The sequence below is a fragment of the Ylistrum balloti genome, unplaced genomic scaffold (assembly GCF_031769215.1).
Source record: "Ylistrum balloti isolate Yb309-2 unplaced genomic scaffold, AGI_CSIRO_Ybal_v1 Utg370612, whole genome shotgun sequence".
In the NCBI taxonomy this organism is placed as follows: Eukaryota; Metazoa; Mollusca; class Bivalvia; order Pectinida; family Pectinidae; genus Ylistrum; species Ylistrum balloti.
In genome coordinates this window covers 2,171,363-2,187,791 of record NW_026782376.1, presented here as the reverse complement: position 1 = coordinate 2,187,791, position 16,429 = coordinate 2,171,363, and the positions used below count along the sequence as shown (strand labels likewise).

Genomic DNA, 16,429 nt, shown 5'->3' with positions numbered 1-16,429 from the left:
TGTCTGACACAGGCTTATTGTCTGTCTGACACAGGCTTATTGTCTGACACAGGCTTATTGTCTGTCTGACACAGGCTTATTGTCTGACACAGGCTTATTGTCTGACACAGGCTTATTGTCTGATACAGGCTAATTGATGGATAACTATGGAACTGAGTAAGTTCCTTTGAATATTTGCTTTAGTAAATACAGGTTTCTGGAAAAGCACTACAATTTTTTAAAAAGCACATAAATCACATGCCATATTTTAATTAAAAAATTTAAATATAAGATTAAAACATCCCGATTTAGATAAGAGAAAATAAACTGCTTAATTAGCGAAAAATGTACTACCATATTTTTTAAATCTAGTAAATAATGAAAAATAATTGGATCAGAGTCATGATAAATTGAAATTGATTGTAGATAAAAATCGGCCCACATGTTTAGGATCCCTCAGTTGTTTTGTGAAAATAATTACATACACAGAATCTGAAAACGGATATCTGTTAACGAGTATTAATTGTTTGCAGGTTTTCTCCAATTGGCCTAAATGTTCTGGTATGCTTTTAAAGCATTTCACTGATTAAGATAATTTTAGAATTATGTTTCGTGGAGTTATAATTTTGTGGGGTAAGTGTTTTTTATTGGGCATATATACACTGTTAAAAAAAACAGTTGCTCCTATCTTTTCAGCAGAATTACCTAATGTAACAGAAATCTCATACACTATATCATTTCCAGATTGCCTCGCTGTGAATTTCCTTCTTTTTTCTTTTAAGTTAGTATTATTAGAATTATTTATTTTTCAAATTTAAGGTTACGTAATTTTGCCTCAAGTGGGTGGTGTCTCTCTTATCTCTCAAGTTTAAATATCTGGGTATTCACAACAGTAAAGATAGTATGTTTCTACAGGTAAGATGGTTTTACCTGTAAAGCATTATTTAACTGTCATATATTTGTTTGCCACTGTTAAAGAAGGCTGATTAAAGTTAGTGACTGTGACAACATTAGTGAAGTTTTCAAACTTTTGTTTACAAAGTATTTGAAATTCCTACCTGTGCTTTGTAAAAATGATTTAAGGCGTAACTTTGTATGAATGTATATTGTGTTCCGATATCTTAAACTTTACATCATTGTTTCCATGCTTACAGGTTGTTGTGACTTTTACATAAATGTTAACGCAAAATTTATCTGACAGCAAGCTAATAATTTCCTAAATGTAATATGTGTAAAGTTTGTTATTGGAATCTGACCCAAGTCCTGAGAATAGATAACCTTATTAGCATACTTGTTTTTATTATGTAAATGTGTTGTTTATCAATAAATTAATTTCCCCGATATAAAATATCAAATCAACAAATGAAACACCATTTGAATATTTCATTAGTTATATGATATACACTATCACATTCTACGTACCAAACAGAAATGAAAAGTACACACAATATAGACTTTTTTGGTTTGGAAATATTAGATATTTTCCCAGGATCGCTTGAGTGAATTAGTGGCAACATATGGAACCAATTCGTGAGTTAAGGTCTTCCAATGCACACCCAGCTCTTGGCCACCCATTTGATAGGGCAGTCCTGTAATGGTCAATTTGTAACAGCTTAATGTCGAATCACATGGCTCATAAACTTTTCACAACTTACTGGACATTTTTATCATATACCATACTGAGACAGAACAGCCTGACAACCTTAAAGATAATTAGTAATTAATGGGTCACATAAACAGTGTTTTACTCATCGCAACTTCTTGAATGATGTCCCTTGTTGCTGATCACCTTTCTTAAACAGGTGGTCATTACAGATTCACATAAATCATTACCCAACAGACAATCTATCTGTGTAGTGTTCAGCAAGTTTTCTAGCCTAAGTAATTCTGAAAGAAAATTTTGCAATCTCACACATCCTGTTTTATTTTCCATGTCAGTTTCTGCTGTCTCATCCTCAATGTCAACTTCTACTGTCTCATCTTCAATATCCACTTCTACTCTCTCATCCTCAATATCCACTTCTACTCTCTCATCCTCAAGGTCAACTTCTCCTCTCTCATCCTCAAGGTCAACTTCTACTCTCTCATCCTCAAGGTCAACTTCTACTGCCTCATCCTCAATGTCAGCTTCTATTGTCTCATCCTCAATGTCAGTTTCTGGTGTCTCATCCTCAATGTCAGCTTCTACTGTCTCATCCTCAATGTCAGTTTCTGCTGTCTCATCCTCAATGTCAACTTCTACTATCTCATCCTCAATGTCAGTTTCTGGTGTCTCATCCTCAATGTCAGCTTCTACTGTCTCATCCTCAATGTCAGTTTCTGGTGTCTCATCCTCAATGTCAACTTCTACTATCTCATCCTCAATGTCAGTTTCTGGTGTCTCATCCTCAATGTCAGTTGCTGGTGTCTCATCCTCAATGTCAGTTTCTGGTGTCTCATCCTCAATGTCAGTTTCTGCTGTCTCATCCTCAATGTCAGTTTCTGCTGTCTCATCCTCAATGTCAGTTTCTGCTGTCTCATCCGCAATGTCAGCTTCTACTGTCTCATCCTCAATGTCAGTTTCTGGTGTCTCATCCTCAATGTCAGCTTCTACTGTCTCATCCTCAATGTCAGTTTCTGGTGTCTCATCCGCAATGTCAGCTTCCACTGTCTCATCCTCAATGTCAGTTTCTGCTGTCTCATCCTCAATGTCAGTTTCTGCTGTCTCATCCTCAATGTCAGTTTCTGGTGTCTCATCCTCAGTGTCAACCCTAACATCTTGTACCTGATTCCATGTAAAAAACATCCAAGGAATAAAAGAAATTGGAGAGAGAGAAATGTGACTAGGTACTCAAGAAGAAACATCCAAGGAAGAATAATAGAAAGGAATAATTGAAAAGCAGCTAATTTAGCAAAAATTAGATACAGACAAAAAGTCAGGCCAAGTTAGAAGTGACAGAGAAAGGATATGAGAAAAAGAGATAGAAGTGTCATATTGTTTATCCTAGCACCTACAGCTACCTCTCATTACTTCAGTATCTCTGTATCCCTCACGCCCTGTCACGATTAATTGTGTGAGGCATGGAACTCACTTACTCCAGTGCTTAAGCTCTTGGGAATCAACTTTTCCATAAATCTCAAAGTTAAAATTTTCAAAATTCCAATCTGGCAATAGTTTTACATCTACCACTCATGAAAGGGGCTGCTGTGAAAAGCATTCCTATTGCTCATTGTGCTTGGTAATGCTACATTAGAAAATAAAATTTTGACAACGTACAGTTGATTTGTCACAAGATCAACCAACCCTGACTTGTTATGGGCTAGCTTTGACAGTATTAGGGAAGGAATGAGACCTTAAAACAAATGGAATTTGAATCACTCCCCAAGAAAAACAAACAGAATTGACTCAAGAGCCCTTGACCATTTTAAGTACGGTCAAAAATGTCGGAGAGAACATGTGGGGATACATGTGGATTAAGAGGTTTTTGATTAGAAGCACATGCTTGTGTCGAGACTCTCATCTGTCCGGAATGTCCTCCCCCTACTCTCTATTTTCTCCTCAACTCTGTCATTCATTCATTTCTTCTATCCTTCATTGTTTACTTTCTTTTCGTTTGAGTGTTTGCTGAATCTCCAATTGCTTCATAATATTATTTTTTGAAGACATGCAGGAATTTTCATTGTCAGATTAGTTTTTTTAGTAAGAAAACCCGCTGTCAAAGTGATAATATATCAAGAGTACGTTTATATTCCAATTTTTGTCTTTTAAATCAAATTTTGAAAGAAAAATTTTTATTCATTGTTTTTTTTGTTTCTGTAATTTTTTTCTTAAGATAGGTTTCAATGCAGAGTACATATTAAATACTGTATATGGCATTTGATTCTATGTTTAGGTATAAGTATGAGGGCAAAGTTTCATATACATTACATTACAACAAAATTCTCATAACAATAGAAATGTTTTTAGAAGTACAATTCAAATTAAAAAGACAAAATAGTTCCTGCTTATTGTTGATTTAAAAGTTGCAGTGTGGTTCATATACCAAATGAGCGCGACTAATGGTGTATGGGTCGGTTTGCAAACAGCTTGTTTAGATCTGGACAAAGATAAAGCAATTAATTAAGTTCTAAATGCCAGATTGTTAATTTAAAATTATCTGCCATATGGTACATAGATTACGATGTCATAATAAGATTAAAAACACAATACACAAGAATTATCAGACTACGATGAATTAGACCCTGTGTATGGTACTCGGTTGGAAAAAGAACGGAGTGCTTGTGGCTATTCTTGTGGTTTTCATGATAATACAGGAAAATATTGTGTGATATTATGTTTTCTCTGCAATTTTTTTTGTTAAGTTGTGGGTCTGTGGTTTTGAAGGAAATTTGTTTTCCCTTAGTTCTAAAGATAAATTTGTAACTTTTTATCATGCATAAAAAAGAAAAGATTGATTATCATTGGGTATTTGTTTGTTTAAAAAAATTACATCGCTGATTGATAGATGTTCAACTACCTGTGTATAAAGACCACTTTCCTTCTACCGAAATGTACTCTCTTGTTCTATATTAATAATTTAAAGTTTACCTGAATAGACAGACCAACCCAGGAGGATAACAAGCAACATTTTCTGACAAAAACTATGTATAGAGACCATCACAAATCGTTAAAAAATGTACCTGTATAGAGAGGTCACTCCCCATTGGGGGGAGGGGAACAGTCTCAATTTTTTGGTAGTTTTATCTGTATATACAGACAAGCTTTGTGAAAAAATGAAGAAAGATTTCTGCAGTTGTGTAACAATTTTAGCTGTATAAACAGACCACAACAGTTATATGAGAAAATTCACCTATATTCACAAGATAATAGTGTAACAGAAATATCTATTATTCAAAACTTGATAAGATATTTCAGGCAATAATAAAAAAGTTTCAGAGTTACATTTTGAAATAAGTTGATCAAAAAAGGACGATAAACAAATAGAGATTTGACAATGAAGACAGTTTACTGCAGTTGTTAAGATAGTATCTGTGTTGAGAAATTCCACTGTAATGACCAAAGGTGAACAACCTCGTAGGTGAAATATTGGGGTGGATTATTAAAGGGGTCAGACAAAAATCCCTAATTTAACATGATGGGATGAAATAGTCATGTTGTTTTTTACAAAAGCCATCCTACTTTTTTCTTTTTTTTTTCCACGGGAGGTCCAGCTGTCATCATTCTTCATCCCTAGAGAATCTTTAACAATGACCAGTTAGGTACAATGGTCGCCAGTAAATTACCTACCCATTTAAAAGGACCCCACAGATTTGTATAAGATTTCGGAAGCCACTGTTGTAATGGTATTTGCTTATCACCACAAATTCTGCAGAGTTACTGACCCTTGAATTTGTTGCCAAATGGGTCAGTGCTTGTTCTTTTTTAACTCCGAACACAGGTCACGGATTTAACATCAGATTGTTCATTGTCGTTTGATATCTGTTATAGAGGGAAAACGCTATCGACTAGATGAATCGTTATTTGTTACAGCTAATGGACATAATACACATTGTCTTTGTTTACACACAAACAGCCCTAGATTCATTGAAATGTTATGCAAATTTCCAACATTGATTTATTTGTTTGTATGAGTTGTACAGAAATGGACAGTCAAGGACTGTTTAGAATTTTTTTAGAGCTACTTAAGCTATCTGTTTTGTTGGCAACATGATAAGTGTACATCATTAGAAAATTCAGTGTCTTATTTCTACAGGACCTATGTTATACAGGGCATGTTTATTACAGTATCTGGTTTATACAGTGTCTGGTGTATACAGTGTCTGATGTATACAGTGTCTGGTTTATACAGGGTCTGGTTTATACAGGGTTTGGTGTATACAGTGTCTGGTGTATACAGGGTCTGGTGTATACAGGGTCTGATGTATACAGTGTCTGGTGTATACAGTGTCTGGTTTATACAGGGTCTGGTGTATACAGTGTCTTATTTATACAGTGTCTGGTTTATACAGGGTCTGGTGTATACAGTGTCTGGTGTATACAGGGTTTGATGTATATAGGGTCTGGTTTATACAGGGTCTGGTTTATACTTGGCCTGGTGTATACAGTGTCCGGTGTATACAGGGTCTGGTTTATACTGGGCCTGGTGTATACGGTGTCTGGTGTATACAATGTCTGGTGTATACAGGGTCTGGTTTATACGGGGCCTGGTGTATACGGGGTCTGGTGTATACAGGGTCTGGTTTATACAGGTTCTGGTGTATACAAGGTCTGGTTCACAAGGGACTCTTTTTGGTAGACTGTGTATAGGTGAAAGTTCATTTCAAAAAATCAAATGGCCAAATTTTGACAATATTCGTTTTATCCTAGTATTTGCCTTGTGGTTAGATTTAGAAAAAAGTATGAGCAATGCATAATTTATTAATAAGCTTCTGATTTACGATGACTTGTTTGAATAGAATTATTCTACAAAAATATTATCCTAGACATCATTTTCTCAACATTTCAAAGTTCAGGGTATTTATGACCTGGTTCTTTCATGGCTTTGATAATGCAGTTCAAAATTAATATAATGCATTTTGTCAGTATGTGGAAGGAAGTAACAAAAAAAAAAAAGAAAAAAAATAAACAAGAAGAAAAACAGATAGCATATGATGATCAGAAAAAAAGAATTTGAAAAAAAGGACCAAAAAAATACACATTGTCTTTGTTTACACACAAACAGCCCTAGATTCATTGAAATGTTATGCAAATTTCCAACATTGATTTATTTGTTTGTATGAGTTGTACAGAAATGGACAGTCAAGGACTGTTTAGAGTTTTTTTTAGAGCTACTTAAGCTATCTGTTTTGTTGGCAACATGATAAGTGTACATCATTAGAAAATTCAGTGTCTTATTTCTACAGGACCTATGTTATACAGGGCATGTTTATTACAGTATCTGGTTTATACAGTGTCTGGTGTATACAGTGTCTGGTGTATACAGTGTCTGGTTTATACAGGGTCTGGTTTATACAGGGTTTGGTGTATACAGTGTCTGGTGTATACAGGGTCTGATGTATACAGGGTCTGATGTATACAGGGTCTGGTTTATACAGGGTCTGGTGTATACAGTGTCTGGTGTATACAGTGGCTGGTGTATACAGTGTCTGGTGTATACGTTGTCTTATTTATACAGTGTCTGGTTTATACAGTGTCTGGTGTATACAGGGTCTGGTGTATACAGTGTCTGTTGTATACAGTGTCTGGTGTATACAGGGTCTGGTGTATACAGGGTCTGGTGTATACAGTGTCTGGTGTATACAGGGTCTGATGTATACAGGGTCTGGTGTATACAGTGTCTTATTTATTCAGGGTCTGATGTATACAGGGTCTGGTGTATACAGTGTCTGGTGTATACAGGGTCTGGTGTATACAGTGTCTTGTGTATACAGTGTCTTGTGTATACAGTGTCTTGTGTATACAGTGTCTGGTGTATACAGGGTCTGGTGTATACAGTGTCTTATTTATACAGTGTCTGGTGTATACAGGGTCTGATGTATACAGGGTCTGGTGTATACAGTGTCTGGTGTATACAGGGTCTGGTGTATACAGTGTCTGGTGTATACAGTGTCTGGTGTATACAGTGTCTGGTGTATACAGTGTCTGGTGTATACAGGGTCTGGTGTATACAGGGTCTGATGTATACAGGGTCTGGTGTATACAGTGTCTGGTGTATGCAGGGTCTTGTGTATACAGTGTCTTGTGTATACAGTGTCTGATGTATACAGTGTCTGCTGTATACAGGGTCTGATGTATATAGGGTCTGGTTTATACAGGGTCTGGTTTATACAGGGTCTGGTTTATACTCGGCCTGGTGTATACAGTGTCTGGTGTATACAGTGTCTGGTTTATACAGGGTCTGGTTTATACAGGGTCTGGTTTATACTCGGCCTGGTGTATACAGTGTCTGGTGTATACAGTGTCTGGTGTATACAGGGTCTGGTTTATACTGGGCCTGGTGTATACGGTGTCTGGTGTATACAGTGTCTGGTGTATACAGGGTCTGGTTTATACTGGGCCTGGTGTATACGGTGTCTGGTGTATACAGTGTCTGGTGTATACAGGGTCTGGTTTATACGGGGTCTGGTGTATACGGGGTCTGGTGTATACAGGGTCTGGTTTATACAGGTTCTGGTGTATACAAGGTCTGGTTCACAAGGGACTCTTTTTGGTAGACTGTGTATAGGTGAAAGTTCATTTCAAAAAATCAAATGGCCAAATTTTGACAATATTCGTTTTATCCTAGTATTTGCCTTGTGGTTAGATTTAGAAAAAAGTATGAGCAATGCATATTTTATTAATAAGCTTCTGATTTACGATGACTTGTTTGAATAGAATTATTCTACAAAAATATTATCCTAGACATCATTTTCTCAACATTTCAAAGTTCAGGGTATTTATGACCTGGTTCTTTCATGGCTTTGATAATGCAGTTCAAAAGTAATATAATGCATTTTGTCAGTATGTGGAAGGAAGTAACAAAAAAAAAAAAAGAAAAAAAATAAACAAGAAGAAAAACAGATAGCATATGATGATCAGAAAAAAAGAATTTGAAAAAAAGGACCAAAAAAAATCCAATCCAAAGCACGAGTTAAGTCTGGATTGTAGGTTCAGACAATGTCAAGGCAGCTTCTATCCATTATGAATTATGGACATTCATAGACATCCATTTTTAACTTCCATCACATATTATATATGGTGTGTAAGTCATGTGTATACTGGCGGACGGTCTCCCAGGCACACACAGACCTGGCGCCAAGCATTCTCCGCCAGACATATGCTTTGTCCTTATTTTTGTTTTAATTCATAATATAAAACCCATCAAAATACGATACCACCTGTAGCTTTTTACCTATCTCACAATGACAGGATCGGGTGATGAAAAGTTTTGGTCGAACTTCATTGCACTTGATTTAAAGCTATTTTCTTGTTGTATTGAAGTGACTTAAATGGTTTGATATACATAACATCAGAAAAAAATTACTGAACTTGGTTGTTTTGTTTGTTATGAAGGTCAGGCTACAGAGATTTATTGCCACTGTAAAAGGTTCGGATTAAAAATTGTCTTGTGTTTATAAAGAATTATGATGGCTAATTAATCTCGATAAAGCCAGATAGCGTGATTACACCCAGGTGTCCATTCTCAAGACCATTTGTGTGTTTCTACCCAAAATTAAAGCACCTCTAAGGTTGGGGTGTCATCTTCTGATCCATGACTTGACCTGAACGTGGAATCAGAAATGTTTCATACTTGACTGCAAGTATTGTTCAAGTTTTGTCTGTCTGTGGTAATTCTGGACAAAATTAGGAGATTGGATATCTGTGTCCAATTTCAGACAGTGAATAGAATAAGAAAACGGAAGACTTGGTCTTTTTGTTCGGTGGTCGAACCATGGATACTTGTATTAGTTCACTGGTCAGAAGTGTAAAACATTTACATGGGAACATTGTTGTATACTTGATTGGGAATTATCTTTTGAAGAGTGTTGTAGCTTTTAATAAAAGGCCTTTGATGAGATTGAGGAGAGAAAGTTTTTTGTGCACTTGTTTTCCAGGTGCCTGTTGATGTGAGAATATGTAATGATGTTGGGACAGAAAATTCTAAAAAAAAAAAAGATCCGAATCGAGACATGATTTGCATGGCAACAAGCTCGCGTATTGTATTGCAAGTTCATCGTCTCATTCATAATGCAAGGCAGCCAAGCCCTGCACTTTCTGCATAAACTCATTATTCTCTCTAATGCAAAATTATTGGATTTGCTCCATATTCGCATGATTAGGTGAACAAAATCTAATCGTTCAGCCATCAACTTTTCTATAGGTATTGTGGGTAATTTATGTCAAGGTACAAGCGTTTCATCTTTTGTTGTTTTAAATGCAGCTATGCTAATGATTTCCTTGCTTTCTGGACAACATTTGAATTTTTCATTAAAGAGACTGTTAACAATACACCCAACAAATGGATTATTTTTATTTTGTCATTATGCCTAAATATGAGCTATCGTAAATATCAGTCAGACCATTTTGTTTCATTCTTGTATAATTACATTTCCCCCTAGTTTGCCCAAGGTCCATTCTTAACCATGTATAATTAATAATTTGATTCATCGGTAGATTAATTGATAAGGACCTAGACATCCGCTCAATATATGTGTACCCCTCTGCCTGAGTGAAATTCATGAATGACTGTCTGCTTCTTGATGGAAGTGACTTTTCATATTTAATATTGCGGGAAAATGATTACAAACCGCACAAAAACTCAAACATTACATGGATTAAAAATAATAAATATATATGAAATACAGGGTTTTTAATTGGCCTGTTAATTGTTGATGAACCTATTTCTTCATATGTTTGTATTTCACTGGATTAATATGTGATTTCAATGATTGATATGAGATTTCAATGATTGATATGAGATTTCAAAGATTGATATGAGATTTCAATGATTGATATGAGATTTCAATTATCCTTCTGCTTAAAAAAACTCTTAGGGTGAAAATTTCCTCAACAATGGAATTAATACATATTTTATAAAAGTCAATCTGCCAGAAATGATATTCACACGAACAAAATTTTTAGTATTGATCTGTGGTATTTTTTCAATACAAAAACAAATCCACTGTTTTCTGGTAACAGCATGAAAGTGTTGAAAACTTTAGTTTCAAAATTCCTGCATAGTTTTGAAAGAAATGCTGTTACCAAGTTGTCAGGAAATGTATGGTTTTAAAACCACTGCAGTAAATCTGGTGTATTTTGCAGTGTAACATGCATTGGGAATAAGGGCTATTGACACTGATTTTTTATGAGTACAGGAAAGAGATGGGTGTTGTCTGACATGAGATGAGAAAGTGTGCACCATATCTGCTTCCCCAACACAAAATTGGTTCTTGTTTCCCCCTCCCCCCCCCCTCCCTCCAAAAAAAAAAAAATCTTTCCTGTCTGTTTTTGTCTCTCCTATCTTGTTTTGTTTTTATTTATTCATTGTTGTGTCTCTGGACATTTTGCTGCTGGTCACTATTGCAGGAAAATTTACATCCTTTTGCTGTTGTGACATGTATAGAAGTATGATGATACAAATGAATAGATTTCGTCCTCTGATATCTATCTAATGACTTACATTCATGTGATTTCCTTTATTGTCAGATGTTTCGAAATCGAGGCTACCTTTCCGATGGAGTCCCTCCTTACAGTACAGGTGTACGACTGGGACTTGGTCGGCATGGATGACCTAATCGGGGAGACCCAGCTGGACCTTGAGAACCGCTACTACAGTCGTCATCGAGGAACATGTGGATTCAGCACCAAGTACGATATGTAAGTATTACAATGTACATCTACTTTGACCTTTTGAAAATAATGAAGCTCAAGTCTCAAATGTCAGAATCCTGTTACAATGCCTTTGTTTCTGTGTTGGATGAATGGCTACCATAAAAAGTGTTTCCAGACTTTATGGTTTCTGTAAAAATTAAGTTACCATCAAAGTTTAAAGCGATTTCACCATGTATACTTTATTCAGGAACAGTGAAAGAATCATAGACATTTTCTCTTTTTATTTGCCTGAGAAATGTTCTAATTTATTTTCTATAAAAATCATGATATTTTATTTGACATTAGATATTTTTCATGAAGTTCAACCCTGAAAATAATACTCCATCTGAAAAGTCTTTCTCCAGCACCAGTTTTCCCTGATGTAGAAAGTCAGAATTTCTGTATCCGAAACAAAGTTTCTGACACTGCAAATGCAAAATATTCAAAAAAAAAAAAAACATGGCAAAAAATTAAAGTCGGTGCAGAAGAAAAAGTCCAATAATTTAGGACAAAATTCAATTTCCACAAAGAACATTTTCAGCTTTATTTAAGGTCAAGGTCATACTTGAATGAAACTATCAGATCCTAAATGAAATTAACACAAGGTCAATGTCATCAATAGAGGTCAAGATCTTGTAATTTAATGAAAGGTCATATCATTATAAATTCTATCAGATTGAAAGACGATTTTTTGTTTCGTTACGTTTTATGTACGTTGTTACATGACCTCAAAACACATGAGGTCAAGTTTATGAAAACATTTCTCATGATTGGATAAAAAATATCCATTAGGGGTGAAACAGTGCCGTATAAAGATTTGATCGGAGAGAGAACTGAATTTGTATAGATATTTTTGGGAAAGAAGAAACTGATAGGAAAATTGTTCGGGGAGTGTAGCAGCATGTTACGTAATGGGACAAGTAATTAATGAGGATTTTGATTGGGTAGTGCAGACGATGAGTCGAATCCAGTGGTGTTTCTGTCCCAGGGAACCATGCATACAGATAACGTTACGGCCAATGGATGAGTTCTCTTATTGAACCGTCCGACTAAAACACAAGCACTTTGGCTAATAAATGACTTGGTCTATTGCTTTAAAACAATACGGAAAAGAGGCTGTGATGAATGGCCAATGTGAGGATTACAGAGACTCGGACAAAGCGCCGTGTCCAAACACATTTATCATTAGCTGAAGTTTGTTGTAATGAAGGAAATCTCTCTGGGGCAATATGTGGTATGCACGGTAGAATTTATTGAAAAATATTGAAAATATGACATATTGAATAAATTTTCGTAATGACGTGAAAAATGATTTTCTCTTTCCATTTTTCATCTTTCATGTGTTGGGAAGTGATGCAATTTGTTGTGAGGGTGATTAGGATGACAGAGTTATTAGTATTTAACATTGTCTTGGTTTTGGAATAAATGTGCCCCAGGGACCCCCTCCCAAAGCCATAAAACTACACTGTCAACTTAATCCTGTCCTCATTTACAGTATGCAGGAATATGGCGATTTTTGAAGGATTTTTTGTCCCCTTGGCTCAGGGATTTATTTGACTGAATAGATTTAATAAAACAGTTTTTCTACAGCAAATTTTGGTTGGTAAATAACATGTTACAATCAAATTGATTTCTAAACGAATTTGGTGGATTGTTGAAGATGTGGAGTATTGGTATGGAAGGTTGGGTATAGTTATTGGTTTGGGTGATACAGCAGTATTGGTATGGAAGGTTGGGTATAGTTATTGGTTTGGGTGATACAGGAGTATTGGTATGGAAGGTTGGGTATAGTTATTGGTTTGGGTGATACAGGAGTATGGGTATGGAAGGTTGGGTATAGTTATTGGTTTGTTTGGGTGATACAGGGTATGGAAGGTTGGGTATAGTTATTGGTTTGTTTGGGTGATACAGGAGTATTGGGGAAGGTTGGGTATAGTTATTGGTTTGGGTGATACAGGAGTATTGGTATGGAAGGTTGGGTATAGTTATTGGTTTGTTTGGGTGAGTATATGGTATGGAAGGTTGGGTATAGTTATTGGTTTGGGTGATACAGGAGTATTGGTATGGAAGGTTGGGTATAGTTATTGGTTTGTTTGGTGATACAGGAGTATTGGTATGGAAGGTTGGTTATTGGTTTGGGTGATACAGGGAAGGTTGGGTATAGTTATTGGTTTGGGTGATACAGGAGTATGGGTATGGAAGGTTGGGTATAGTTATTGGTTTGGGTGATACAGGAGTATTGGTATGGAAGGTTGGGTATAGTTATTGGTTTGGGTGATACAGGAGTATGGGTATGGAAGGTTGGGTATAGTTATTGGTTTGGGTGATACAGGAGTATTGGTATGGAAGGTTGGGTATAGTTATTGGTTTGGGTGATACAGGAGTATTGGTATGGAAGGTTGGGTATAGTTATTGGTTTGGTTTGGGGTGATACAGGAGTATGGTTTGGGTGATGGAAGGTATGGGTATAGTTATTGGTTTGTTTGGTGAATTGGTATGGAAGGTTGGGTATAGTTATTGGTTTGGGTGATACAGGAGTATTGGTTTGGGTGATACAGGAGTATTGGTGGAAGGTTGGGTATAGTTATTGGTTTGGGTGATACATGGAAGGTTGGGTATTATTGGTTTGGGTGATAAAGGAGTATTGGATAGGTTGGGTATAGTTATTGGTTTGGGTGATACAGGAGTATTGGTATGGAAGGTTGGGTATAGTTATTGGTTTGGGTGATACAGGAGTATTGGTATGGAAGGTTGGATAGGGTTTGGGTATAGTTATTGGTTTATTGGTTTGGGTGATACAGGAGTATTGGTATGGAAGGTTGGGTATAGTTATTGGTTTGGGTGATACAGGAGTATTGGTATGGAAGGTTGGGTATAGTTATTGGTTTGGGTGATACAGGAGTATTGGTATGGAAGGTTGGGTATAGTTATTGGTTTGGGTGATATTGGTATGGAAGGTTGGGTATAGTTATTGGTTTGGGTGATAAAGGAGTATTGGTATGGAAGGTTGGGTATAGTTATTGGTTTGGGTGATACAGGAGTATTGGTATGGAAGGTTGGGTATAGTTATTGGTTTGGGTGATACAGGAGTATTGGTATGGAAGGTTGGGTATAGTTATTGGTTTGGGTGATACAGGAGTATTGGTATGGAAGGTTGGGTATAGTTATTGGTTTGGGTGATACAGCAGTATTGGTATAGAATTGGTATGGAAGGTTGGGTATAGTTATTGGTTTGGGTGATACAGGAGTATGGGTATGGAAGGTTGGGTATAGTTATTGGTTTGGGTGATACAGGAGTATTGGTATGGAAGGTTGGGTATAGTTATTGGTTTGTTTGGGTGATACAGGAGTATTGGTATGGAAGGTTGGGTATAGTTATTGGTTTGGGTGATACAGGAGTATTGGTATGGAAGGTTGGGTATAGTTATTGGTTTGGGTGATACAGGAGTATTGGTATGGAAGGTTGGGTATAGTTATTGGTTTGTTTGGGTGATACAGGAGTATTGGTATGGAAGGTTGGGTATAGTTATTGGTTTGGGTGATACAGCAGTATTGGTATGGAAGGTTGGATATAGTTATTGAATTTGTGGTTGGTTTTGAGCCAATGATTGCATTGGAAGTTTTTTGAAGATTGGTTTTGTTGGTTGTTAGTTGTTTGCAGATGGTTGGTGATGTTAGTCGTTGGTTTTGTTTGTGGTTGTGAGTGTGGTCCTTTGTGTGGGTGAATGGTAAAGGTTGGGGGGGTTCCTGTAGGATGGTGAATGTTCAATGGTGGCTGTGATGTGGTATGAAGGATGTTGAGTACGGATGGTTGTACACTTGGATGGTGATGTAGGTTAAGGATGGAGCCATTGGCGGATGGTTGTGTAGATGGATGTTGATGTGGGTGGATGGTTGTGTAGATGGATGTTGATGTGGGTGGATGGTTGTGTGGGTGGATGGTTGTATAGATGGAAGCTGATGTGGGTGGATGGTTGTGTGTAGATGGAAGATGATGTGGGTAGATGGTTGTGTGTAGATGGAAGATGATGTGGGTGGATGGTTGTGTAGATGGATGTTGATGTGGGTGGATGGTTGTGTAGATGGATGTTGATGTGGGTGGATGGTTGTGTAGATGGATGTTGATGTGGGTGGATGGTTGTGTAGATGGATGTTGATGTGGGTGGATGGTTGTGTAGATGGAAGCTGATGTGGGTGGATGGTTGTGTAGATGGATGTTGATGTTGGTAGATGGTTGTGTGGGTGGATGGTTGTGTAGATGGAAGCTGATATGGGTGGATGGTTGTGTAGATGGAAGCTGATGTGGGTGGATGGTTGTGTGTAGATGGATGTTGATGTTGGTAGATGGTTGTGTTGGTTGATGGTTGTGTAGATGGAAGCTGATGTGGGTGGATGGTTGTGTAGATGGATGTTGATGTGGGTGGATGGTTGTGTAGATGGATGTTGATGTGAGTGGATGGTTGTGTGGGTGGATGTTGATGTTGGTAGATGGTTGTGTGGGTGGATGGTTGTGTAGATGGAAGCTGATGTGGGTGGATGGTTGTGTAGATGGAAGCTGATGTGGGTGGATGGTTGTGTAGATGGATGTTGATGTGGGTGGATGGTTGTGTAGATGGATGTTGATGTTGGTAGATGGTTGTGTGGGTGGATGGTTGTGTAGATGGAAGCTGATGTGGGTGGATGGTTGTGTAGATGGAAGCTGATGTGGGTGGATGGTTGTGTAGATGGAAGCTGATGTGTAGATGGAAGCTGATGTGGGTGGATGGTTGTGTAGATGGATGTTGATGTGGGTGGATGGTTTTGTAGATGGATGTTGATGTGGGTGGATGGTTGTGTTAAGGGATGTTGATGTGGGTGGATGGTTGTGTAGATGGATGTTGATGTGGGTGGATGCTGGTGTTAAAGGTGGATAGTAGTTTCGTTTTGATGGTGATGTAGATGATGTAGATGGATGGTTGTGTGTAGATGGAAGATGATGTGGGTAGATGGTTGTGTGTAGATTGAAGATGATGTGGGTAGATGGTTGTGTGTAGATGGAAGATGATGTGGGTGGATGGTTGTGTGTAGATGGATGCGGATGTAGATGGATGGTTATGTGTAGATGGAAGCTGATGTAGTTGG

General features: G+C 37.1%; 2 protein-coding genes across 2 annotated transcripts in view; both read left to right on the top strand.

Annotated features, from left to right (window-relative positions):
• Positions 1-16,429, top strand: part of LOC132556982 (otoferlin-like) — a 220,725-nt gene that overhangs the window by 164,135 nt on the left and 40,161 nt on the right. The window contains exon 36 of the mRNA XM_060221446.1: positions 11,144-11,314. Coding sequence (XP_060077429.1) covers positions 11,144-11,314 — 171 coding nt within the window. The remainder of the gene's footprint in view (positions 1-11,143; positions 11,315-16,429) is intronic.
• On the top strand, positions 883-2,747 carry LOC132557012 (uncharacterized). Its single transcript, XM_060221477.1, has 2 exons — positions 883-894; positions 1,782-2,747. Exons 1-2 carry the CDS (start codon positions 883-885, stop codon positions 2,745-2,747), a joined length of 978 nt encoding a protein of 325 aa, XP_060077460.1.